Here is a 27,151-nt window from a genome sequence, read left to right as displayed (position 1 = left end):
ACATTGTAAAAGTTGTAGATTTGCAAAATCACTGAGGGAGGACTCCATACAAAGCCATTGTGCTGAAAGAGCAAGGCACAGACACATTTTGACAAGCCAAGTGTTCTGTTTGCTAGGTAGGCCATGTCATTTTGCATATTTACCAAGGGCTAGTAGATATAAGCTAATAAGCCTCAAATTCTGAAGAAAAGCAAGTCTGACCACACCAACCTGGAATATGGCCAAAGCCCTAAATGTCATGTTGCTCTCATGAGTCTGTAACCATCTGACCTTTATGAATGCAGGGGCAGTACAACCTTAGTAAGTCCATGGAGCTCTGCCTAACAAATCTGGCCTTTGATTACATTTATTTTCTCACAACCACTGCAAAATTCAAGAACTACTCCATGCAAGTTGATAAGAGATGGAGAAAAAAATCAGGATTTAAATGGTCAGAGCATCAAGTCACAGCTTTCCAGAGGGAAATCCAGCAAGATATTGGCTGGCCAAATCTTGGCTGTGCATGAAATCACACCAGAAAGACTTGTGATGGAGTTTTTAGTTCAACCATTCTTAAGGAAAGCTCAGTTTCCTGTGAATTCCAGCCTGGTTTTTTTAGCCAATGAGATAAAGTGCTTAAGTTTACTTCATCCTGGGAATATGGGACATTAACAAGTTTAGTATTCACTTCACACTACTTACAGCTGAGTAGAAGCCTGCTGCTAATAATGTTTTCCTATTTAGACTCTGCTAGGAATTTGAAGATGCCTGGAGGGAAACCTGCTCCTCTGCCACGTTCCTGTTTTGGACAGGAGTAGGAGACCATCAAGAAAAGATATGGGGTGCTGCAGAAACAAGTTTTGACTTGTTAGCTTTGCTCCCTCTCTCTTTACTGGTGCCTCTCTCCTCATACAAACCAGGCTCCATTCCAGTCCCATTTTGTGTTCCACTGCAAACTCTGCAACCACATAAAGCTGCAAAACAGGCTTCCAAATCCCAGTGTAGGTTTTATAAATGATGATAAGGCTGTGGAGTTAATTTTTATTTACATAACATTTCAGGCAACCAACGTAAACATTTGTAAGTTGTATGAAGGAATGTCATGGTGGTTCCAAGGCACGTGTGGGCATATGGACAATCCTCCAGACAGATTTAGGGGCACCTGCTGCTACTTGTTCAGAGAAAAGCACAACCTTCTCTCTCCATATTTTCACACGTGCTTGGCTCTCAAGCATGTGAACAGAGTACACAGGCCCAGTGTTTTGTTAAAGGGAAGAGAAAGGGACACGTTCCACTGGGATTTCATGGATTATAATTATTTCCAAACCAAGACTATTTAATTAGGGTGAGAAGGAAAAGAGCAGGAAGAATAAACAACACAAGCAATATAAAAAAAAAAAAAATTACAATAAAATATGTTCACTCCCTTAAGCAATGGCCACCAAGATCAGCCACACTACACAAATATTCCAAGACACAGCAGAAGGGGAAGAGTATATTAAAATAAACATTGGCCACACACCGCTTTTGACAACAGACTTGAAAGAAGAACTAGGGGATCACACCTCACCCCTCTGAGCCATGAGCAGCAACCCCTTGGCCCAGAGAAGCAGGGCAGTAGCAGCAGCAGAGCCTCCCTCTGGCACAGTGCTAAATGCTATAAGGCAGGAATCAAAGTCCAATAAAACAAAATGCCCAACTGGGTAGATCCAGATGAGAGCTCTTCTGGGCCCTGTGTTAGTCTTGGCACCCTTGCCAATGCAACAAAAATGGAGAACTCTTAAAATCATGCTGAGCTCACAGCAGTTTAGACTTAATTTAGCGTAAGCATCTGCCCTACAGACCAGGGAATCACCAAGAGAAGCAGGAGGACAATTCAACTGGATTTGTTCAAGTTTATGAAAGCAGAAGGAATGACAGATTTCCTACAGGGGAAAAAGAGAAAAGGACAGCATGTCTGTATGGGCTCTGGGATCCTCTCCCACTCTGTGGCTCCGAGTTCTCTGCTGATGACAATCCTACGGGGAAGGAAGGGCACATCTCGTCTCCTACAGCTGGTGGAGGGTCTGTAAGAGCATGTGGCGAGCAAATGAACAGGAGTCAAGAGCACGGTTGGGCCTGTGGAAAGAAGGGAGAGAAAGATTTAAAATTCTGAATTTAAGAATGGCTTTGTGTCTGCCTTCGACTAAGCAAATAAACACAATTTTCAATGCATTGGATGTGTATGCCCCAAAACCTACAGATTTTGCCCTCAGTTATCTTTTCCAATACAATTCCATCACTGCTGCCCAGATCACTGCTTCCCATTCAGAGCCTGCTGTGGAAAACTCTCTCTCCTTAGAGTCCAAGTCAGGAAGACATTGGCCTAGAATAAGAACATTTATTTCAATAACTATAAACAATCTGCTACTGACTTTTATCTCTGCAGCCCAGTGTCTCATTCTGGGTAGAATGATGGAGGTGGAAATGCCCTTCCCTCTCTTTCAGCAATGGATTTTTCCCACCAAGTTTCATTGTCTAGAGCCCCAAAACACAGGAGATGATCCTATGAGCACTCCAATCTTTTCTCACCAAGTCATCTGCTATCTATAATCAGATGGTCACTTTGGTCTCAAGATTTTAAAAGTCTTTAAAAGAAGCAGCATAACCTCCTGTTACTCTTCCCTGAGGTCAAGTAACAGCTGACTGGCTTTGCTGGGCTGATGCCCATTAGGTTTTGCCTTTTTTTCTTTTATATGTTCTCTGCACACATGCATTCGTCACACATGTATTTGCACCTCTATAATCTATTGTATAAATGACCAGCTTTCCCAGTACTTTTCCATGGCCTCTCCTTAAGCAGAAATCCAAAAATTTCAGAGCACCAAGCCCCAGGAGATACAAGACTCCATACTATCTTGGTTCTTCCTGGGAACCAAGGCTGAGAACAACTCTTCAAGATACATTTTCATGGACAAAGTACAACTAGTGCTAAGGGGAGGCTCCAGAGAAGGGGCTTGACCCAGGGGGGAATTGCATCACCACTTGTCCTCATCATTGGTGTTTCTTATCAATTATACTAGTTTTCTAAAACCTATAAAATGTATTTATATACATGCAGAAATATACATGTATATTTCTGTTTCTGCAGGCTAATTGTTGGTTCAGCATCACAAACTTTTACCAGTCTCAATCCATCCATTAGGGAACTTCCTCCAAAGGATTTTAATCCAGTATTTTCCACTGTTCTGAGAACAGAAATCATTAATTTTACCTCTCTCCCACCTCACCGCAGCAAAATAACCTTTAACAATTAATATCTGTGAAGCTTACTCAATCTGGGGAAAAGGGTGAGCTGAAATAGAGTGGAATATCTAGGAAGCATATGACCAGTTGCTGTAGAGGTTGTTTGGTACTTCACTCCATGGCTGCTGCCGTTTAATAGAAGCACATCCTGGAGGAGACCTAACTATTTTATTCCCCCCAAGAGCCATTCAATGCCTCATACACAGTGTCACAGAATTACAGCTTGGAGTTTATTTTCAAAGTGGCTGGGAGACATATTTCAGCCCTCATCTTTGGAAGACCTAGCCCTGTTTGCAATGAGGGAGCTGGTTCTATCCAGGCAGCTGCCCATTTCTGGAAATAGAGAACCTGGACCACCAATATTGATCACAGACAAGATCCCTCAGCCCCCTCTCCTGACACTAAGTTTCCTGTAAGAATAAAATTCTTCTTATTTGCTGTTGAGTAACCTGCCTGCCACTCTATGCTATAGACTGTTGGAAGAGACCAGTAATGTGATGCAATTCAACAGTAAAGAGCAGCATAAAAAAACCTCAAAAAAATCCACCAAACACAAACTCCATCACCTCCAGCAAGTCTCAAGTGGGCAGGCAGACATCCACATCCTCTAAGTATTTCCACCTAAAAATTTACGGAAAAGTGCATGTGGATTCACAGCACCCTCTTGCGTCCAAAAAAGGCTTGACAGCAAGCAGAGTTGGATGCTGTTTACAGTCTGTATCCATACTGCTGTAATTACTATTGAACAGAGAACACTGCCTACAACAACAAATTGTCACAAAAGGAAGGAGCTAAGTGCCTATTCCAGAAGCCTTCTTGCAGTGAAAGACAGCAGAGCTCCGGCCTAGGCAGCTACAAGAACTTTACAGCTCTAAAAGCCCAGAAGAGTTAACCACAAACCAAAGTGAGAAAAAAAAAAAAACCCACAAAAATTAATATTATTTTTCTGCAAGTGAAGGAATCATAGGTTTGACAGAGTGGAATTAGATTTGTTGCAGAAACAGAGGCCAGATGAGATCTGAGTATTACTAGGTTAACCAGATATAGGTTCAACTTTAGGATTGCAATTTTACACTGACTGAATCCCAAGAAGAGACAAGGGATAGAGGTTAGTTGAGAAGCTGTGTGTTTGTTTTGGCTGGGATAATTTTCTTCACGGGTTGGGCTGTGTTTTGGATCTATGCTGGAAGCAGTGCTGCTGACAAAGGAATGTTTCAGTTACTGCTGAGCAGGGCTCACACAGCATCAAGGCATTTTGTTTCTCACCCCACCCCAGCAGCTAGTAAGCCAGGGGTGCACAAGAAGCCAGAGGAAACACAGCCAGGACAGCTGAGCCCAGCTGTCCCAGGGATATTCCACAGCACACAGCATCATGCTTATCAGATAAAGCAGAAGGAAGGAGCTAGCTATGATGGAGCCTGCCTGGAGATAGTGGGAGTGATAATTTATTGTTTTGCATTGCTTAAAGATGCAGCTTTTACTTTACCTATTAATTTGTCTTCGTGTCAATCCCCAAGTTTGCTTACTTTCAGTCTTCTCCATCTTTTCCCCATCCCACTGGCTTGAGAGTAAATGGCTGTGTGGGGCTTTGTTAGCAGCTGGGGTGAAACCACAAAAGGCTGTTTGAACTGGATTGTGGGGTTCTTGAACTGTTTACATTTACCCAGACAGGTTTAAGAGCTGTTGTCCTTGTTCCCTTAAGGGAAAAAATTGTAAGAAAGGCCTGTGTTCATATAACAAAGAGATTGCTTGTATCTAGTGTGGACTGCATTAGGCAAGACAAAAGTTTCCCTATAAAAATCACAGCTTGCAACAAGTTTGTAAAGCAGAAAACTTCAGCCTTTCATAGCACACTGGTGGAAGCTTGGCATTACCACTGATACATATGAGAGGAAGAGAGGAAGATCTGCCTTCCACCAGGGAGGCTCTCAGCTCTCACTCAGCTTCTACAGAACCTATGAACAGTCTCATACTTCCACCAAGAGACCCTCCCCTCTTGTTCATGTAGTGAAATGCTGGCCCTGGCTTTAATAGAGTTTGTGTTGATGAATTCATGAACACCAAAATTTTACTCTTTATTTTGTCACATACAGCATCAACTACAGCTTAAAAACATTTATTGGGAAAGTCTACATGTACAGGAAGAGGGAAGACAATTGTCTTTCCTGAACAAAATTTGTTAGGACACTTAGAATTAAGAGGCTTCTCTGGGCATTGCTACCTGACATAATTAGGACAGTCAAATGCCCTGAACCAAAGTCTCTCCTGTATCCTCAGCTTCCAGCAACTTAAATTCCATTTTGAGGGCTGGGGCTTGATCAATAAGCAAGAACAAGGCAGCAGTGTAGGAAACAGCAGAAATTCAGTGATATGGCTGGATAACTTCACATGGCAAGTCCTGGCATTTCTTGCTTAAACCTATAATGATCTTGCTTAAACCTATAATAAGTTGGAGGTATATTTGTTCACTTGGTAAAGCACTTGGTCACTAGCCTCTAATTGCCTTAATCTGATCAACACAACGACAGGAGGCAGCAGGCAAAGTGTTCCACAAGAAGGGCCTCCAGTTAGTATATGCACATGTGTAAACAAGATACTTTACTTTCCAAAACTCACCTTAGCAAGCATGGTTGGTGTTTATGGACATCTGCTAGTTTTCATCTGCTAGTGCTCAGTGTCACACAGCATGACAACTCAGAGAGCTCTGCTGACCCTCTTAAGTCTGAAGGATGACTTGGAGGGCATAATTAGACCCAGTGTACCCACAGTTCATTCATACAATGGCCAAAAGCCCAGCAAGTTTCCTTAAGCTCAAAACAGCTCTTTTGTGAAAGGTATTAGCAGTCTCTCCTTCAGAGCCACTTGCTTGTAAAGCCAACTTCCCACTTTTCCCTCTTTAGTTTTTTTTTTTTTTCAATTCTGAACCTCACATACTGCAGTAAACAAGATAAAATAGAGGCCCATTAAGCTACTAATTCTCAGTTTCAGAACAGACATGTAGTGGGCTTTCACAAAAGCTTACATGCAGCTATTAACCCTCAAACAGTTGCACCAGCTCCCAAAGAGAAGATGGCATGGCAAATACAATACTCACTTTGTAACAAAAGCTGAGAGAACTGGGGCCAGGGATTTAGGGAAGTAATCCTGCTGGACTATATGGTTCAAGGTCATAAGAATACCATAGAGGCTTGGTACAGTTTTGATCTTCTCTTCACTCTGACAAACGGACAAGAAATCAGACATCAGAGAACTGGGATTTGATTTAACCCACTGTAATTCACAGCCAAGGAATTCTCTGCAGAATGAAGTGCTCCCACATACTGCAGGATAGAAAGCTGGTCACTAGATTAAGTACAAGACAAAGGTAGCAATTCCATCGTCTCCCAGCACCTGAAACAATGTATCAAGAACGTTCTAATACTTATCAACTGACAATAGTACTAATTGGGAAAGGGAAGTAGTGAACCTGCAAGTGAAACAGAGCCTCTGAGAAGATTTGGCTGTGTCCAAGTGTTCTCCTGAGGAATTTCACCAGACTTCAGTCCATAAAGAATTCAGTTGCCTTCATAATTTTTCTGTTATTCTGTAGCTCATTTTTATACCACCTCCAGCTCTTTGACAGGCTCCTTCCAGAACCTGATACAGTGTTCCCAGAACTGGTCTCACAGTTATGTATAAGCTAAAGCCAAAACATCCCCTTGCTTACATGATGCAGAAATTATTTCTTACTCCCAATGTGATGCTACCCTATGTGTCCCAACTCTTACATGGTTTTCATGTATCTTTCTACTGGCATTTCAACAAAATTCATCATTCTGCAGACAGGACCCAGACCTGTGTTCCTGCTGTATGACCTTGGAGTTCACAGTATTAAGAATATCTGTTGCTCACATGCTTCTAGCTACATAGGACTGAAAATGGAGTTCTTACCCACATGTAGGGAACTAGGGATTAATTAAGCACATCACAGATTTGAATCAGCAGGTTGATTCTCCAGGGCTTTATCACCACTTCCTGTCCTGAAAGAATTCTTCAGGAGCACAGGTTGGTGCTTTGTGCCTCATGTATATTGCTATTTTCCACATGGGCAAGAGGTAGGTGGCAGTCCTCAAAACAGGCATTCTGCAGAACCAAATACCACCTTGGGTTCCATTGACTTTCTGGGAAGTGGGAAGCTCACTCAGTGATGGTCCAGTATGCAGTGAATATAGAAAGCGGCTGAAGTGATTTTTAGGAAATTAAGTCATATGCACACATGTCAACGAGGGTCTGAACACCAAGCTGGAGACTACCAGAAGAACATTCACAAACCTGTTTAATAGCAGGCTGCTCTAACAGATTATGGCTTTTCTGTAGTTTAGAATTGTCTTAGTCCAAGCTTATATTCTCAGCTTCCAGGTCTTGAGGCAGTGAGAAACACTAACTTTTGTAGTACAAGCAGGCAAAGGTGTTTAAGGCTTTGCAGAGATAATCTCTCCACAGCCACCTCACTGAAAATAAAGCTACTAACTCTGTGAAAATCACAGGCTTCCTACTGACCCTCCATCTTCTCACAGTAAGTTTATTCCTTGCAACTAATTACTTAACACTAGCATTTGGCAAAGAGTCTCCAAAGCATGATGTTGAATGCCACTGATCTGACATGAGTAGATAATACTAATGTTTGAGATATGCTCTCAAAAAATGCCCTAAAGGACCCCAATAACTAATAACATTGATATGGCTTTTATAGTCCAGCAGCAGCATTACTGCCCTACCTGAGCCTCCCTACCTTAAGGGAACGACTGAGAATGCAGAACACATTAAGCAGGAGACTTACAAAAGGCACACATCCTTCATCCTAATGCAACCTTGCAATTTGCAGTTTCTGCTGGACCCAAAGATTTCCATTGTCCCCGGGCATCAGGCATGCACAGGCATCCACCTGCTTCCATGGCAACATAATTACCCAAATTCCTGCCAGTCTGGCCTTCAACAGCCTAAACAGGCCATGAATTAACTCTTTGCTGCTTCCTCACCTTAAGTAGTCCCATGTGGGCCAAGAGGCTTGAGATGAATGCATCTGAATTAAATGTGGCAGAACTGAAGGCTTTTTTCATCAAGGCATCTAAAAAGAGATAAGCACATTAAATTTAATCAACAGAGAATAAAGACATTTATGGATTTTAAGATGAAAATGGATCATACAGAAACTCAGCTGTTAAATCGGTTTTGTGATACAGTATCTTTTAAGATTTCATTTGTCTCTGTAGCTATAAGCTCTGAAACATTAAGATAGGTAAAACCCCTTAAGTAAAAAGGAGAAAAAACAAAATTTAAAACATCCAGCAAAACACACAAAGCCCACATGATAATTCCCACACCCCCAAGCTTCAGATGCAATGCACCCCAGTCCTATGCACCACCAGATGCTCTGCTCAGTGCTTTTGAGTATGCATGCTATGTGGTTGCATACAAACATGAGCAGATAAAGTAAAGCTCATCAAGATGTAGAGCCTTGACTTCTTAAAGGCCAGCAACAATTCACCTTTCATTTGAAACCACAAAGAATAAGAGAAAACAATGCCAACGTTTGTTCAGTTGTTTTCTGGGCACCCTCAGGACTAATACTATGCCACAAACAATGGGCAAACCAATGCTTTAACCTCTCATGTGTACAAGGTGGCAAGGCAACCCATTTTTGACCTCTGACAATTCTGTTTTCTTAGAACGGGCAGAATTCTCTAGAGTGGCTGTAGAACAGTGCCAGACATTAACCAGGGCCCTCACTGTCAGCTGATGACTGCTTTTATGGAAGGAAAGTAATTGCCAGGTTCTATCTTTCCTGAAGAAGCAGGAATAAAGATAAATATGTAAACAAACACACTTGGGACATCTATAATACCCTTTGTTCCATTTTTTACTGGAGACAATTCATAACAGGCATGAGACAAGGTGCTCTAGCTCAGTGAAGTGCCAAGTGACTATTTTTTCACTGATTCAACCCATAACCAACTGCAGAGAGCTATTGTGTTACTGTTTGTAAAAGATTCACATGTCTATGAATTCCAAACCACTTGAAGTGGTCTTCACAATAATTGATCGAATTCTTTTGCACAGTAATGATGGGTAGCTCACATGTGGGAGAATTGAACTGCTGGGGGATTTGAAAAATGAGAGGCAGTGGTCAGATGCCCAGGATTGTTTGGAAATCACTATTTCCAAGCAAAATCATGAAGGGATATACTAGTAGTCCACACACTAATCAGACCTAACCCAAACTACTATTCCAATATAGTGTGAGAAATGGTCCCTTCTTGGAACACTGGTTTCTGTGTCTTGCCCCATGCTGGAAATCTCCGTTTCTTGAAGAAATTAAAGATAAGAGACATCAACTAGGAGGTCTCTGTTTACAATCTCATAACACTACACTAGGGAGGCTACTTCCTGCAAAACGCTTTTTAAGTAAACAGCCTTGGAAAGGTAACTGACCTTAAAACACAGAATTAGTGGCTGTGGACAGCCCAGCATCCAGGAGATGCAGTAAGGGTAGCATCAGGAAACTACAACAGTGACAGGCTTTGGCAGCACAAAATATGCCAAGTTCAGAATGAACCTTCCACTCTACACAACAGCAGGGCACAGCTTGACACTGTTACCTGCCAGGGGCAAAAAGGCCCAATGGCCTGGCTCACAGGGGCCTTGTCCACCTTGCAAAGCTGTCTATGGCACTAAACCAGGTCACACCACAATGTGAAGAAAAGGCCAATCACCTGTTGTTTCATGCACTGCTGTTTTCACTGGGGCCTCATCTTTGAAGACTGAGGATATTCTTAGGAGGGTTGCAACTACTTTCTCTACATCAGATGTATCTGTCTGAAAGGGAAAAAAATAGAGATCAGTTAACTGCTAGACAGCTATGGAAAGAATTACAGTCTTCAGCTGACTGACATCAGCTTTGCCTTGGCCATATCACAAGGCACAAGCAACATAAAAAATTATTTTATGTAGAAGCTCTGATACCAGTTTAAGCATTAGCTGCATCATCTGATTCCATAAGGTTCTTTGGGATCACTGAAGATGCAAATCTAAATCAAGTTATCAGCTCTGGCAATTAAACAATTTTGAGAGGAAAATCATGCCCAGATAAGCTCCAGCTCACCTACCTGCTGAGCTATCAGCACAGAGCACTTTGGTCCTAGTCGCAGCAGTTTCTCTGGTGATGGGAAAGCAAGGAAGGTGGCAACATCCACAGGAGGAGATGGCACAGGAGTTGAAGCCTGAAACAGGTGGAATCCATCTCAAGTTTATTCTTGGAAGTAAATAAATTGGTTCAGCAAAAGCAAATGGGACAGGTCAGGGCACAGCTATACCAGGCCAGAATCTGTTCTCTTTGAAAACAGCCTGAAGCTGACCTAAGCCCAGAGCTGAAGTGGTCAGGATATGCTAGCACAAGGGCATGGCACTGCATTGTCCCCACCACTTTCTGAACATGGAAGACTTTTGCTACCCATGTGTTGCTACAACAACTACTCAGCCTTTCCCTCCATGCATGTGTACAACATGCCCACTTCAACAAAACACATTTTTCAACTAATCCATTTTATTTCCTGAATGTTATCTCCCTGGTAAAATAGTGCCAGCCCTTGCAGAAATGTGACTGCCTCTCAGCCCTTCAAGTTCAGACTCCACAATCTCATTTCCTCCTTTACTCTTCTCCAGCCAATGAAACCAAAAATCCAGCCGGCAGTAAGCTTACCTGTGAATCAATTATCTTCTTAGGAGTCAGTGACTCCTGTTCTTCCGTTCCTCTCTCCTTCAGCTGTTGCTGTTCCTCCTCCTCTTCCTCCTCCTCATCATCATCTTCCTCTTCCTCATCATCATCCTCTTCCCCTTCATCATCACTAAAGTTAGAATGTTACATATTCCATTAATTACACACCTGGAATTCCTGTACACTGGAACTCAAACCTTGTCAAGAACAAAAGAGCAGCCTCTCCTCAAAGTCCTACTGCAAGAAGCACATCTCACCTACAACACACTAAGAGGACACTCAGACATCACTCACCCAGAGAACAGCAAGAAAAGATCAACAAACACAATCAATTACTTATGCTGAGGTGAGCCCATCAGTGAAAACAAGACAAGTTTAATACATATTCTTGGCTGTGCTCCACACTCAGATCAACATCCACCAGCAGTGAGAGAGTTATTTTAAAATTAAATAGGCCAATGAAAATGTTGATGAAAATTGTCAGAAAATTTCTGATTTAAACTCTGGTAGCATGCCTACCTCAAAGACCCCAGCACTGATGCCATATTGAAGCTTTCAAGGATCTCATGGAGCTGCTCACACACCTCTTCTCCCAGACAGTTACCTAGATTGACAGAGGAAAGTGGACTTGACAGATGAACACAAGTTTGTTCTTGAGGACTTACCTGTATATTCTTGTCCATCTCTTGTTTCTGAAATGAAAAAGTTACATGCCATTTCTGCACAAGGCCTCTGAGACAGCAACACAAACTGCACTTATCAGACAGAATCAAACACTTGTTAAACAAATTTCAGCAGCATTACACAATGGTTGGAGATAAAAATCCCCTAACACTTCAGGAGTTTGAGAGACTTCCTATTATTTCTCTAGATATCTCTTGTTCTTAGTGATTCTAAAACAAGGGCACAACACAGCATCAGTGAAATCCATTGACCCAAGGTATGAACAGCAAAAGCCAACATACCCACACTCTTCTGCAGAGCTGCACATAAATGTTTTTGTTTTGTATGAAGTATCTGAGATAGCACTGATGAATAATTAGAGTTTTATTGAAAAGAGGTATAGCTATCAGCTTAATCTTTGCACCTTAGCAGGTGCACTAAAAAATGCTTACCAATTAACTGAGTTCATAGTTCAAGAAAACTTTCAGGATCTAACCACTTCCCATCCCAAGGTCATGCAAGTTCAGCTACTGAGTACTGTTTTTTATATGCTGACAATTCCAATAATAGAGTATATGGTTCCATTAACATTCTTCCTAGTGGTTTCTCATTGGAATCAAACTATACATATTTTGATCTAGCAAACCTACATACCATTGAGATCCAACTTCTCCAACTCTGTCTTATCTTCGATAGCTTCAGCAACAGTCAGAGCAGCATCTCGCTTGATCTCACAGAAAGACAAATTCAGTTCCTAAAAATGCAGAAGGACATTTTGTCTGCAGAACTCCTATTAAGATCTATTGTATCCATAAATTTCATGTCCTCACAAGTGTCCTGGAAAGACTAATTTGAAGAGGCTACCAGCAAAAAAAAAAAACAAACAAATCCATCAAAAATAAAGTCCAACATACTGCTACCTTATATACTTGAAAGGGGAGTTTTGAAACATACTGGTAGTTATGAGTAGCATTATTAAAGGTGGCAATTTTAAAATACCTACAAATCACTGCTCACTTGAAAGGTAGCAGACATTTCAGTCCTTAGCAGTCAACTGACTGGAGATCTTCACTTATCAAGGGTCTCATGAGCACTCAAACTCACACACACTCCAGTAAGTCTAACAGAAAAAGGGCAGTTACTGTACTAAACAGATAGCACATTTCCTTTGACAACTCAGTTTCAAGTTAAGGCCTTCAAAAAAAAAAGCCATGAGTGGTACTACTTCTGACAGATCCAGACAACAGAGAAACCATGTGGACTAGTAAGAGTCAACTAATTCAACAGCCAGACACCATCCCCCACTATACCACATTATGCTCAATCAATCCCTTCCTGAGAAGGGATTGAATATTAACAGGAGAAGGGAAGCAGACCTTGAACAGAATAAATCAGCTGTAATTGCTCCATGCTACCTTCCTGTAACCATTTCTACTCTGGGAAAAATGATTAAACTTCTGTCTGTTCATATCAATACCCCATTACTTAAGTTTGCTTGGGCGATTCAGACAAGTTTCAGTACAACCAGCAGAAGCCCAAGCAAGGCATCACATACCACAAAGAACCTACTCTTTCTATAGGTTCATACACACAAATAGGTATTAGGTTAATTCCCGTCTTTGATTGGAAGATTAGCAATCATATGCTCAGTATCTATCTCAGGGTAGTTATGACTCATGGCAGGTGTTTCTAAAGATCCTAGGTTCGCTTACATTATTAATTTGACTTCAGTCTATCCAGAATGTTGTCAGATTCAAGTCCTGCAAACACTGATGTAGCAGGCTGTGGTATCACCAAAAAACTAAAAATACTTGGACCCTTGACTGATGCTCTAACAAAGAAAAAGGATCAACTGTATGAGCTATGAAATGCTGAAAAGACAAGCTGCTCATGAAGCCCTCATTATGTCACGCCCCACTCTTGAAACTCTGGGAAGTTGCAGGTACTTCCATTATCAGTTTTTTGAGTAGCACTTACTGAGTTGAGCCAACAGCTGCAAAAACATCAAGCAAAGACTAACCAGATCACTGGTACACCTCCACATAGCACAGCCCTCACTGGATGGTGGAGTGCCATTGACCTATATCACTGCTTGCTGCTTCTCCAGTGTGAGCACAGAGCGGGCACCAAATCTTATCTTAAAGTAATCAGCAGTAGTAGGAGAAAGAACAGAACAACATGAAATTGAAAACTGGCAGTTTTAAAAAGAGCTGAACAGCAAGCAGACAATACCTTTAATTTATGAAGCCCTTCTTTAACAGCATCAGCAATAGCAACAGCACCCTTGGAACGGACCAGGCAGTCCCCAAAGTTGATCACTTCAATCTGACGAAGTGCCTTCAGAGTCTGCAGAGAAAGACAGAGATTTGAAAGTGGACATGCAAGTAAGTGAACATTCTGTTACTTCTGGAATGCCATCTTTCCTATTGCAACATGACATGGTTCTACCAACCCTAAGGTGCTAATGCCAACCAGACTTGAGACAAAACCGAAAACAACTGCTTAAAACAACTCACCTCTGCCATCGCCACAGCTCCTTTCTCTGTGAAGGTGTTGTCATTCAAGTTTATAACCTTAAGTAGTGGGTTGATAGCAAAGGCCTGTGCTAGTGCCGTTATGCCAGGATGGTTAATTCCATTCTGTGGCATATGGACCTCTTCCAGAGTCCCAATGATCTGGGAAAGGATGTTGACAAAAAAAGCTTTTAGAAAGCATTCAGTTTCAATTCAACATCAGCTTCAATTCAACGTCAGCTCCCCTCTTAGGAATTGCTTAAAATTGTTTTGAGTTTCAAAACTCCATTGGTTCTTCTAGAGTGAATTATTTACCAACAATTCTGTCACAAATCTAAGTGAAATCACAGATGCATGGCAAATATCAGGTAAGTACAAAACCTTGATTCAAAGAGACAAGTATCATAGTCCTATATGCCTGCTCTAAATAACTTAAGAGTTCTTCGCCTGTGGCTCAAGAACACTGAAGTACACTACACAACATCGCTTGAATTTTCTAATGAAAATCTACTCTTAGCACTGACCACAGAAACAAGCATGTAAGAAACTCAGTACAAATATTGTTTATGGACTAAACAGCATGTCACATAACACAGTAATTAACTCCATTTTGGTAGTGCCATTCAAATTTGATTCTCCACAAATCACACTGTCATACAAATCTAGTATTTAAGAAGTCTTATTTTTGACATCATTACTGATTAATCCAAATGACATCTAGGCAGTTCTTTACAAAAAAAGTCAACCTGTAACCTGCAATATCATTCTCCATATGCATTGTAATTCAGAAGTCATTTCCAGCAACAATTGAAGTACCAAGAGGGAATTAGGTGGCCCCAATCACAGTGAATTGTCTTCTTCCCATAAAAGTGCAAGTGGCCAGTGACAGCTAGAGAAAGCCAGGCAACACTTCAAGCTCTGACTAGATGATCCTAGCAAAAAAAAAAACTGGGCTGCTTTTGCCAGATGACTGAGCAAAGCAGGATTCAAGAGAAAAAGCTGGGATACCCACCCCAGTGCCAGTCAACAACCACTAGCATAGAGAGAGGAAAAGGAATAGGACTATTAAATTACTCAGGAGATGACTATTTCTCCCTCAGGTAACTACATTTACATAGTGACTAACTATGTGTTTGGAAATTTAGGTCACAAAAACACTCAGTAAGCAAGTCTAACTCCACTTGTTGAAGACTCCAGTTTCAGCAGCAAGAAACATCATGACTTTAGTGAACAGACCACCAGCTCTTGGCTCCAAGCTGAGGCAAACTCTCCATGCATCATCTTTAACACTAGCACTGAATCATACCTTGCTCCAATTTGCTGTCAAAGCAGCTCTGGTTTGGTACTCACCCCAAAGGCTTCAGCCAGGGCAGTGGCACCATCATTTTCCAGGCGATTTCTGCCAGCCACAAATATTTTTAAAGCAAGAGGCTTGCCCTGGGCACTTGATTTCCTGTGACACTCTTTCAGAGCAGATGCCAATATCTAAAGATAAAACAAGCAGCTTATACTCTCCCAGCATATCACTCTACAGGAATCCTAATGTGTTTTGTAGATCCACTTCTTGAGAAATACTTTGGGCATTACTGACAGGTACCTGTTGTTACAACAGGGTATACAATAAAACTGGCTCTACCTGCAACACTTGCACAATGGTCTCAGGCAAGAATTGATAATTTTGCAATACTAAAACACACTGAGCCATCAAGAACATTTTGCTTCTCTTCAGGTAAGCTTATATGGGTAGGAAGTTGACCATGAGCTACCAGTACACCCTTAAAGCAAAAGAATTCTACTAGGCTGCTCTGGGAAAAAGCACTCATATAAGGTCAGATCCTTCTCTACTTATCCCTGTGAAATACATCCAAGCACAGTGTCCAGGCTCCCACATGGATTTACTGGGGCATGTGCAGCAAAGGGTGCCAAGGACAATTGAAGAACTGGAGAATTTTACTCACAAGGATAATAATGACCCCTGAGATTATTAAGGCTGGAGAAGAAAAGGCTCTGGGGGAGATATTATCCATGTGTAAAAAATAGCCAGAATGACAAGGAGAGAAGGTGGTATAAAGAAGGCAGAGAGTCAGACACAACTGCACACAAAATGCAAAGAAAACACCATTTTAACACAAATTCCCATTTTTTACTGTGAAGGCTGTTCAACACTGGGATAGACTATTCACAGAACTTGTGAAGTCTCCAAAGCCTGATGAGACCAAGCTTGAAGAACCCGGTGTACTTCTAGTTGTCTTAAGCAGGGGAGTCGGCAATCACCAAAGATTGCTTCCAACTTCATTCCCAAAGAGGAGACAACCCTTACCTTCCCACCACCAATGCCCATGCCACAGTTATTGAGCTTGAGTTCCTGCAGAGTGTAGCATGCAGGACTCTTCAGCAGAGCCTCAAAGCCACGCACACCATCTGGCCCAAAGGCATTGTCACTCAGGTCCAACTCCACCAGCTGAGCACCAGCAGCGATGAGTGCATCCCCCAAAGAGATCTGTAAGGAAACAGATGGCAGTGGGAGGGAGGGAATGGATTAACTTTTAGTGACAGCATCACTGCAGTGGCTAGGTATGAGTGATGCTGCAAAAAAAAAATTTCCACTTTGAAGACATTCTGCAAAGCTGCATGGGGAAATAAAACTTTACTGCTAAATCCAGAGAGGAAGTTGCACAAATTAAGCTAAAGATAACCATAAAGCAATCACCAAGACATTATCCTATCCCTTTAGGTCAAATATTTTTCAAAGTGAATTTCTTGCTCCACACTGCTGAAAGAAATACTGTTTTCATCAATGCTGAGTTTATGTTCTGGCTTCACAGGACTCGAGAAGATGAGGAGCTCTGTAATGGTCTTAGAAGACATATCTATATGATTTATTTAGAAAGTTTAGATTTCATTTTATCTGCTGGGTCATGAAGATAGTTTTTCCCAGTGAAAAGCTCCTTCACCAGCATGGACTCACATTTAACCTTTGACTCCTCTCCATCTCATACAGGAAGAGCAGAAGAGGACCACTCACCTATTCTGAGACATTTAGTGCTAACAGCACAGAGAAGGATCAGCTCTGTACCAAAATACAAACTCCCACAAAAAGCATGACAGGTAAGAAAAGAAGTTATATTCGTCAGAGGTCTCAGATCTAGTTTTTACTTACCAAAGCAGGAGGGATCTCAGACCTGAGCCTGCCTGTGAACATGTCACTCCAATGACACCTCTAAAATAAGAAGCATACAGATAAAACCCACTAAAATATTTAGGTCAACTCAGCTGTAATAAACATTTACACATACAAGATTCTTTACATCACTGGAGACAGCTTAATGCCATCTCCCTTCCCTTGGGTTGTCATTTGATTGTACTAAAGAGCTACAAGAATCAGTGTTACAATCACTTCACTTGCAAGGACAAAGTAACTGAAATTTACACTATAAACATTATACAAAAATTCTTGTTTGTGTTCAAGCTGGAATTATTTTCTGTTGAGAAAATCGCCATTGAAAAAACCATCAGGAAACAGAAGAATACATTAGCAATGCAGATTTTACTAAGGTATGAAGTGTGACAACCTGAACTTACTTGAAAAGCCACACTTGGGTGATTAATGCGTATCAATCAATACCACTCTCCTTCAAGAGACAGTGTAGTGCCTGAAGTAGCCCAGCATCCCCCTAACATTAGGCTAGAGCAATAGTAGGAAAACATAGCTTGAGCAAAGATGAACCTCCTGTTACATTTCCTTAATTATTTCCTCCCTACTGAGATGTTCTCTGAAGATTCACTCTCCAGAACATTCAACTCAGTTTTTCAGAGAACTTAATCTGAACTTAGTATTTTGTTGCCATGGCTTTGTTTACAGATGCTGGCTTCAGTAAAGGCTCTTCCTCACACAGCTTCCCAGCTTTAAGACTGGAAACCTTCTAAACAGGAAATTAGGAATGCAGAAGGTATTCCCATTATCTTAAAATGTCCAAGGTATGCTGTATTTTCCTAAGATTGCTCTTCCTCCTGGAAGAGCCACCAAGCAAGCTTCAGGGGTAACTCAAGGCAGGTTTCTTCAGGAAGAGTCTATAGAGGCCTTCAGTATTTCCACATTATATCTTCCCCTTGATTACCCCACAGTTAAGAATCTCACCTTGAGCTCACTTTTCTTCTCCAAGGCTTTGGCAATAACCTTTGCTGCCTCCACACCCACTGTGTTGCCTTCCAGGCGCAAGGCTTCCAGGCCATCAAATTCATCAATTTGCTTGATCACTTCTTCAGCTGCAAGAAGCAGATAATCTAGTTGGTCTTTTAACCATTGACTTGGTTACCACAGTAACCCTGAGATCCAGTAAAAATTGTTCAACCTCTAGCAAAAACAGCTAGAACAACACCTGAAATAGCAATGGGAACAGAGCTGAAGTGTCAGGTCACCAGAAAGAACACACTCCATTCCCTACCCTGCCTTCATAATTCTATTGTTCTATTCTATAGTCATTCTCCTATTTGTAAAAGTAGATTTCTTTACTTCCCAAATAAAATTATTCTGCCATTCAGCACATGCTTTAAAAGCTAGAATGCAAGTCCCTGGAGTGGTGCAGAGACTAAGTTAAAAGCTGATGGGCATTAGTGTCACATCAACAGGAAAAAGTTCCCCCTGACTGACAAGTAATATCGGTTTAGCAAACATGTCAGGGTGGAACAATTTAGCTCTGCAGTAATCCTATGCAAGGCAAAGAAGCAAGTTGCAGTCTCTTCTTCCAATGGGCACTTGCTGTTGTTCCCAAGAGCCAAGGCCTTGCCCCATAGTTCAGTGCCTTTGAACTACTAAACCAATCTATAGAAAAGCTTCGCCTTTGGAATTAGCAAAAAAAAGAGCGCTATATAGCATATATGCTATATATATTATTTGCTCTATACTATAACAAATAACCTCTCTGAAAAACATGCTGTTTTTCTTGGTGTGGCAGAAATGTTGATCTAATACATACATTTTCTCCAGATATTTACATTAGCAGCCACTGTAAGACTTATTGTGAAACACACGTACAGCAATAAGAACAGAAAGAAAGGGAATTACTGCAGCAGGCTAACCTATCATCCCATTCCTCTGCACACATTTTGTACCAAGAGCTGCGATATACTTGTTTATTACTCTTGTTAAAAGAAGCACTGACTTCTAATGTCCAGTAACTGTCAAAAGCACTTAGAGAGAACACCAAGAATACAACTGCAAACCAGGCACCCAGACCCCAGTTACAGCACTGCCAAGGCACCAGGTCAAAGCAGGGTACCAGAAGGACAGGAAACATCCCTATCAGAAGCACTTGTAGCTGACAGACCCCTGTATGGCAGATATGTTATGACAACTTGTCCATGCGAGATTTGCAGAAAGTTTACCACAAGATTTTACAATTTCAGGAAGATGCTTCCAAAGCACAAGGGTATTTTCTCTTACCATCCTCAGCTGTGTTGAGTTTAAGGCTCTGGCCTTTGAAGCTCAACTGTCCACCACCCACTTTGGTTTTGGCAAGTGACTCTGCAAGCTTAGTGATGTCTTCTGATGCCATTTTCCCGCTTTTTCCAAAAGTTAAGAACTGTCAATTAAAAGAAATGGTCATCATAAAAACTCTCTAACTACAATACATAATCAATTCAAATAACCGTATTTATTTGAACATTAATGTGGTTTTTGTTAGTCAGATATCTAATTGAGTTTTTAATGTCATAACTACTTTTCCCCAGAGCTCAATTAAGACAGCTAAGCTAGCTTAATACTCCAAAGCCAGTCAGTCAGATGGTGCTGATTCTTCCAACACTGACAATATACTTCATAAATAAACAGTAGGTAAAACTATGGATTAAGGCCACATTAAGACATTACTCTTTGTGCAAGATTAACAATTACAATGCAATATCCCTCTTGTTTCAAGTTCCATCCTTTAATTATATGTGTTGCATGCTTCCCATGCTCTCCAAAGCAAGCTAGAATGAACAGTTGCTTTTCCTTTTCAGTGATATTCCCAGAAGTGCCCTTGTCAGCACAGTTCCAGAACCATCGAGTTGCTGAAAACACTGTGTGCTGCATACAAAACTCTCTCAGCTTCCTGGGTGCTCTCTCCTTTCAGATGTTCCACACAAATTCATCACACGTTAAACAGGATGATCTTACACTTAAAATAAATTAATGAGCATCTAGCCTTGAGGCACAAATTTGAAGCTAGCCATGTCTGGTAGCATCTGCATAGCATTATTTAATGAATATTAATCACTGGCTGAAGGAACTGCCCTCCATCCATTGAGCACAATAACTAGAGTACATTTCTTATCCCACTGTCTCTGCTGAGATAAAAGGCTACACACAACTAATGCTTAGAAACCCCACACTTAGACTTTAGATGTCAGAAGGGATGAAGTTCCATTCCTGCAACAGAAAACTGGTTCCCTTCCATTCCTGTCTGATTAGAAGTGACCCCACACTCTTGTAGCTGCTTGAGGTCAATAGTGCTGGTTTTAAAATATCCTCTATAGGAAAACTGTATATTTTCCTCTGCACACTTTCCTCCTGATACCCCAGCTTCCCCAGAGTATGACTTCTTTTCAGGGGTCTTTAATTTTAATATCACTTTTGGAAACAGGGGGTGAAAATCTCCAAGGCTGAGCAACATAATTTTTCTAGGATGACTATCCTCTCAAGTAGTTGCTGCCAGTAGAAAGAAACTGATGCCTACTGTGGCTACCTGAACAGAGGCTAGACAGAGTTAAAGCAATAAAGTAGGTGTTTATTAAAAGGCCTTCAAAAGATAAACCTTGGGCAGTACAGCAGACCAGCCATGACTCCACCCAAGATGGACACCTGATCATGAGGTTTCATATTTTATAAGTTTTGGTCTATTTCCATGTTGGGGTTAATTGTCCAATTACAGCTTCAGGTTATGAAGTCCCATCCTCCCAGATGGCTTTCCTCAATTTGCTGTTGTTCACACTTTTTGGGCATGAAGCTGCAACAGTGTCCTTGGTTCTCAGGCTGGAAAAGGATTGTTTTGTCTACCTGCCCTGTGAAGAGAACTTGCTAACACTTTATATGAAGTTCAGAGTTACACACTAAGGCAGTACAGAACCTGAAAAACATGAAAGCTAAAACTTCAGGCATCAAACCCACATAGCTTATTCCAGTCCTACTAGACACCCAGATACCAAACTCATGGACACGCCCAGCCTCTGCCAATCCAACACTGAGAAGAAAGAGGACATCCTCCAAACCATGAAGGCTTTACCAGATAGGAACATAAGTTACTATCTGCAGAAGTCAGCCTGTCCACCTAGTTTAAGAGTAAAGTTAACAACTTTACTCTTAAAAATAATTTCTAATCTATTATGATCATCTTTCTTACAGATGTTCACATCCTCCTGGCTTCTCTTTCCCTTGAATCACCTTTGTTGTTCTTCACCTTACACATAGACTACCTTCTAATCTCAACATACACATCCTGAAGCATGTTTTATAGCACATGTCACCCACACCCACCTGTCAACCTACCAGAGGTCTCGTTACTGTTAATTCTTACGCTGAAAAAGCTTTTGGGAAGGAAGGAAAGAAGGAAAGAAGGAAAGAAGGAAAGAAGGAAAGAAGGAAAGAAGGAAAGAAGGAAAGAAGGAAAGAAGGAAAGAAGGAAAGAAGGAAAGAAGGAAAGAAGGAAAGAAGGAAAGAAGGAAAGAAGGAAAGAAGGAAAGAAGGAAAGAAGGAAAGAAGGAAAGAAGGAAGAGGTAGTCCGTTTGGCAAACACAACCAAGATCTGGAAACGCCTAAAGACAGGTTTCCTTTTCACTTAAGGGATGTATGAAACTTTACGTTCCCCTATGATCGAAAAAGTTAGTTCAGACGCATACTTTAGTTACAACACTTCATCTACCCCAACAACCAACGCACCAGCTACGTGCTGCTCGCCCAGCCACGGGGCACCGGGCAGCGCGGGGCGACAGCCCGAGTGCCCGCCCGGCCGGCCGCTGACAGCCCCCAGCGCCGCTCTTGCCCCGCGGGAGCCGCCGAGCGCAGGCCGCACGGCCCCGCCCCACGCGGCCGGAACGCCCCTTGCCGCCCCGCGCGGGCAGCGGAGCGCGTGGGGGACCCGCCGCCGGACACGCGCGACGCGAGCGGGGGGCCCCGCCTGCGCGTGGGAGCGCCCCCCGCAGGCGGGGCCGAGGGGCGCGTCAGCCCGCGGGATCGCCCCCCCGCACGCACGGCCCCCTCCGCCGGCCGCTAACGGAGACGGCGGCTGCCGCCTCTGCCCTCACCTCCTCGGGGATTCCGCCACCGGGGAAGGCGCGGGAGCCTCACGCCGCTGCCGCCGCGCCGGGGCCGCTGGGTGAGGGGCGGGCGGGGGAGGCGGAGGATTTGAACGCCGGCAGTTCTGCTCCCCGCTCCGGGATTGGCTGCTGCGTCGCGACGTCACGGGGCGCGCTCCGCTGCCGCACTGCAGCCGGTGTCGCCAGGCTGCGGGGCGCGCGCGGCAGCGGCCGCGGGGCGCGCCGGGGGTTGTAGTCCCGTTCCTGCTCTGCGCTGCGCGGGGCTCTGTCCGCGCCGCGCTCACAACCCCCACTGGCGGAAGTGTCGCTGGAGAAGCGCCCGCAAGCCCGCAGGTGGGACACGAGGACTTTCTGATGTGAAGCCTCGCCTAGATAATGTCCCTGGGGTCTCCTGTTCGTACTCACGTGTTACTGTCAGACCGTTCTGCTAAGGAAGGCATTTCACAGAATCACGGAATCTGTTAGCTTGGAAAAGATCTCTGAGATCGTCGAGTGCAACCTATGATCAAACAACACCTGATCAACTAGACCATGGCACTAACTGCCACATCCAGTCTTAAACACTTCCAGGGACGGTGACAATACCACTTCTCCCCGGGCAGTTCATCCCAATACTCAAACACCCTTTCTGTGATAAAATTCCTCCTAATGGCCAACGTGAACCTCCACTGGTACAGCATATGGCTATGTCCTCTCATCTGTCGCTTTCACCCTGGAGTGCAAAGTCATTCCTGCTTCAGGATGGAAAAAAAGCCTTGGTTGGTGTTATAAATGAGAATTTATTCAGCCAGATTAAAAATAAAAATAATTTTATTAGCGGTCAAATTCTATCTAGCCAGCCACACGGAAAGAACAGAGCCGAGCCCGGGGTCGGCCCTGGGTGTGCAACAAGGAGTCAGCCTCAGCAGAGGTTTTCCCCTATGCCCACACACCTCCATCCTGGCCCGAGTGGTTTTTATAGGGAAAATTCCACCTGAGGCCAAGATTTGAGCAGTTAGTCTTTTCTTCTATTCAGAGTCTATAGGTTAATAAGATTTTCTTTTTTTGGTGATGAGGAGAAATAATTCAATGTCCAGAGTAGTTGAATTCGGAGTAGTTGAATTCTTGATGAGAGTTTACGGGAAGGCTGCATTCACATGGATCTGTCTAAGGATTTCCATGATATCCATCTCAGACGATCAGCACCGATGGTGATGATCAACACCTGGAGCCCAGATATGGCCCATCTCCTGGCCGAGCCACATCCTTTTACTTGTAAATCAGTTTCTAATATACATCCAGTCTCGCCTGTAAAGGGGGAGGGGGGGGGGAAACTAATACGACGGGCATGATTTAACAAATATCCAATATTACATATTTCATACAAGGAATGGCGCGAATTATATTTATTACACATAACATTCTGAAGAGCTAATAAAAATAAACATTGTCTTATCCATGGATAATAGCAATTTTTGGATCAAAACCAATACCTAAAAGTGTGCATTGCAATAAAACATTATGAAGAGCATTAGACAATGTTCTCCAATGTCATAAGCTACCCTATACGAGTCACAGCCTGTATTTCATAAATTATCTGTTTATTGTGTTGACAATGCTGTCAGAAGCCAATCCTACCCAGTATAATAAAGTCTTTCCTTTTCTGATCAATGCATTTTAAATATCAAGCAACTTTAGTACACTTCAGATGTTACCTTCTATCTGCCTTTGAATCTTGGCAGAGTACACAGTTGCAAAGCACAAGCTGACATTCTTGTGGGTCACTGTAAATAGAGAAGTGAGATGCTCAGGAGTAAACATGTCACTGATTAGATTGGGAAAAAGCTGGTGATTTAAGCCAGTGTCAGTCTGGAAATTATTAATCTAATGGTAGACAGAATCCGTTAGGGAGAGGGAAACTGTTCTACCAGGGAGGCTGTACAAGCAGGAAACTCCTTCCAGAGTGTTATTTGCAATTAGTGCAGCTGGGTGGAGATGGGTGACCCTCCAGCTAAGATGGTCTGTGTATCTGGATCTTCACAACTACTGCCCATGGTAGAACACATCCCACCCAACCTCCCTTTCCCACTAGCAGCTCTCTTCCTGGGGCTCTGCTAGCATGGATTACTTGGAGATTCAGTGCACTTTCTGGAAATATTGAGGGATTTGGGATGAAAGCAAGCCAAAAATACGATTCCAAAAAGTGTCTAAATTCACATGTGTATGCATAAACATAAAAATATATATGCATCTACATACATATAATATATATGTAGATTGTATAATACCCAATCATATAAAATTTAATATTAATATGGTTTATTAATGCTGCATATATGCATCTACATATATATAACATATATATGTATATATATATACATGTGTGTATATATATATAAATATGTAGATTGTATAATTCCTAGACATGTAAAATATTATATTATTTGAGATTTTAAAAAAATTCTTTAATTTTTGTGTTTAGTTTTGTTGTTGCTGTTGTTTTGATTTTTGTTTGTTTGTTTTTAAATGCATATTCCTTTCCACCCAAAGATTTATGTTCTCAGATAATCTTATTTACAAGGAACCCCCTCAGCAGTGCAGGGTGGAGTAAGTAAGGTCTGGCTGGAGCAGATAATTGCTCTGCCATCAGCGTTGGCTCTGGCCCCCGTCCAGCGAAGAGAAATGGGTGGGCACAAGGGTCACTGCTTCCCGTATGTGATAATCCCGGGGGGGGGTCTCACAATTCACTTCCTCGCCGCGTCCGTGTGCATGCATTCCCTCTGCAGCGGCAGCTTTGCTTTCTCTTGGGGTATTTTTTTTTAATATCAGCAAAGACAACCAGGAAGAAAAAAACGTTGCATTAAAATTAGAACGGAGAGTCGACTGCTGAAGAGCTTTATTTTTTTAGATTTTTGCTTTGTTTTGTTTTTAAAGCCTAATTCACCTTAAAGAATCTCAAAACCAGCCTCAAGGGAAAGATTTGTGAATTTCTGTAATGGAAAGCGGTAGCCTCTAGGGCCCAGAGGATATGCAGGGAGGCATTTTCTCTCGCCGGTGCAGCTGAGAGCGAGCGCGAGAGAGCGAGACCTGGAAATGAAAGTAAAGAGATCAGGAGGCACATGGAGGGAGCTGCAGAGGCAGCCGATCCAGAAGCAGAATGCTGCCTTCTATAATTAAATAGCACTTACTATTATTATTACTTCTAGTAATAATACATTAATAATATCTCTAGTAATACAATACCATTTATCAAGGAAAGTTTATGCATAGTGTGGGGGGGAAAACCCGAGGAGAGGTGAGTTCTCTATTATTATTTTGGGGGGGATTATTTTTGTCTTAAATCAGTTCTCTGTGTGTTTGTGTATGTAGAAAAGGGGTGGACTTGAGAAGCAAGAAATTCTGGATGTTGCTTCCTTAGAAAGTAAAGGTTTCAGATAGTAACTGCATAGATGAAAGGTTGTGTAATTGGAAATGTAAAAAAATGTGGTGAAAAATAATACGGGTGAGATTTTGAAGCTAAACCTTCCGCCAAAAATGTGGGGTTTGCAAAAAAAAAAAAAAAAAAAAAAATATTGTCAACGATCCTAATCCCACCCCCTGGAAAAAAATGTGGTAGTCTAAAATTGCATAGCTAGGGGGAAAGACCCTTGGTTTATGTGAAAAATTTAGTATTAATCGCGTTTCTGGCTGTTTGTGTTTCGTACGTTCGGGATGTATGTTTTGGTCTGTATTTAGGCTGCATTTTCCCCCTCTTCTTTCCTCCAAACCTCATGAAACGACAGAGAAATAATTTGGAATTGCTTTTTAGATGAACCTTCCGTAGTGTCTTCTAAAGTTTATCAAATAAGAAGACTGTGTTTTTGCGGGTTTGGGTTTTGTTTCGTTTGTTTTTGTTTTAATTCTTTAATGTTTAATACCGTTTCCGGGTAGCAGGGGACGTTATGCGTTTTTGGTTTTTTGGTGGTTTTTTTTTGTTTTGTTTTGTTTTTTTTGTTTTTTTTTTTTTTTTTTTTTTTTTTTTTTTTTTTTTTTTTTTTTTTGTTTTGTTTTGTTTTGTTTTTTTCTCTTAAAGCCGTCTCCCAGACTCTTGGAAATGCGTGATTTTTATTTAAGCGGATGGGGGATGGGGAAGGAGGAAGAGTATGTTTTGGTTTGTTTTCCTTTTCCCGGCAAACCTGGAGGTCTCCTGCCGTGGGAGAGCCCTCCCAGCAGGGCCGCGGTGTCGGGGGTGTCGGGGTGCCGCGGTCGGCAGTCGCGGGAGGCGCCGCCGGCCCCTCTGCGCTCCAGCGGCCGAGGTGGCGCCGCTCCCGGCGGCGGCCTCTACGCAAGGCCGGGGACCGGCGGCCTAGTGCTGGCAGCAGCGGGAGGAAGCGAGAGAGGGTTCCCGCGCGATCCGTGTGCGAACCAGCCCCCGGATTTAGTTTTTCAAATGAGGCACGGGAATGCGAGCTGGGTGGACAGAAACCCAAGAGCAAGTGGCGTAGGGATAGGCAGCATCACCCCGGAGCTCTCTCCTTGTTCCTTGGCTGTGCTGCAGTGGGGGCAGGAGGAAGGGTGGCCTGTGGTACATGAAGGTGTTATGTGTAGAACACAAGGCAGAAGGGAGGGGAAAATTAGGTAATGGGGGCTGATGTGGGCAATTGAGGCTTTAGCCCCCACCACCATCCCCCTCTCAGGGAAACTTAAG

At 42.5% G+C, this 27,151-nt stretch overlaps 2 protein-coding genes across 8 annotated transcripts in view; one reads left to right on the top strand and one right to left on the bottom strand.

The window, feature by feature from the left end:
- Positions 1 to 981: 981 nt before the first annotated feature.
- On the bottom strand, positions 982 to 22,559 carry RANGAP1 (Ran GTPase activating protein 1). The gene is made up of 16 exons (XM_021552746.3): positions 22,474 to 22,559; positions 19,637 to 19,775; positions 18,332 to 18,459; positions 17,354 to 17,413; positions 16,514 to 16,693; positions 15,544 to 15,678; positions 14,197 to 14,355; positions 13,913 to 14,026; positions 12,335 to 12,434; positions 11,537 to 11,621; positions 11,003 to 11,147; positions 10,410 to 10,523; positions 10,017 to 10,119; positions 8,283 to 8,371; positions 6,359 to 6,480; positions 982 to 2,097 (listed from the first exon to the last, which is right to left on the bottom strand). Exons 2-16 carry the CDS (start codon positions 19,746 to 19,748, stop codon positions 2,028 to 2,030), a joined length of 1,716 nt encoding a protein of 571 aa, XP_021408421.1. The 5' UTR covers positions 19,749 to 19,775; positions 22,474 to 22,559; the 3' UTR covers positions 982 to 2,027.
- Positions 22,560 to 25,200: 2,641 nt separating this feature from the next.
- The window catches only part of ZC3H7B (zinc finger CCCH-type containing 7B), a 48,414-nt gene continuing 46,463 nt past the window's right edge, over positions 25,201 to 27,151 (top strand). For 5 of the 7 annotated variants that reach the window (XM_077783627.1, XM_077783625.1, XM_021552759.2 and 2 more), the window contains exon 1: positions 25,202 to 25,759. The gene's annotated coding sequence lies outside the window, so the exon portion shown is untranslated. Of the gene's footprint in view, positions 25,760 to 27,151 lie in introns of all 7 variants that reach the window. The other 2 variants (XM_077783626.1, XM_077783624.1) reach the window with 1 other exon arrangement.

Source organism: Lonchura striata, chromosome 5, assembly GCF_046129695.1.
Source record: "Lonchura striata isolate bLonStr1 chromosome 5, bLonStr1.mat, whole genome shotgun sequence".
Classification (NCBI taxonomy): Eukaryota; Metazoa; Chordata; class Aves; order Passeriformes; family Estrildidae; genus Lonchura; species Lonchura striata.
The sequence above is the reverse complement of the archived record's forward strand: the minus strand, read 5'-3'. Positions and strand labels throughout refer to the sequence as shown.

Excerpts from the sequence above, each read along its gene's own strand:
- RANGAP1 (XM_021552746.3), bottom strand. The coding sequence starts at position 19,748 with ATGGCATCAGAAGACATCACTAAGCTTGCAGAGTCACTTGCCAAAACC. Across the intron at positions 11,148-11,536 it reads TCAGTGCTGGGGTCTTTGAG|TGATGATGAAGGGGAAGAGG; the intron begins GTAGGCATGCTA and ends TTCTAACTTTAG. Across the intron at positions 6,481-8,282 it reads CCCACATGGGACTACTTAAG|AGTGAAGAGAAGATCAAAAC; the intron begins GTGAGGAAGCAG and ends TCCGTTTGTCAG.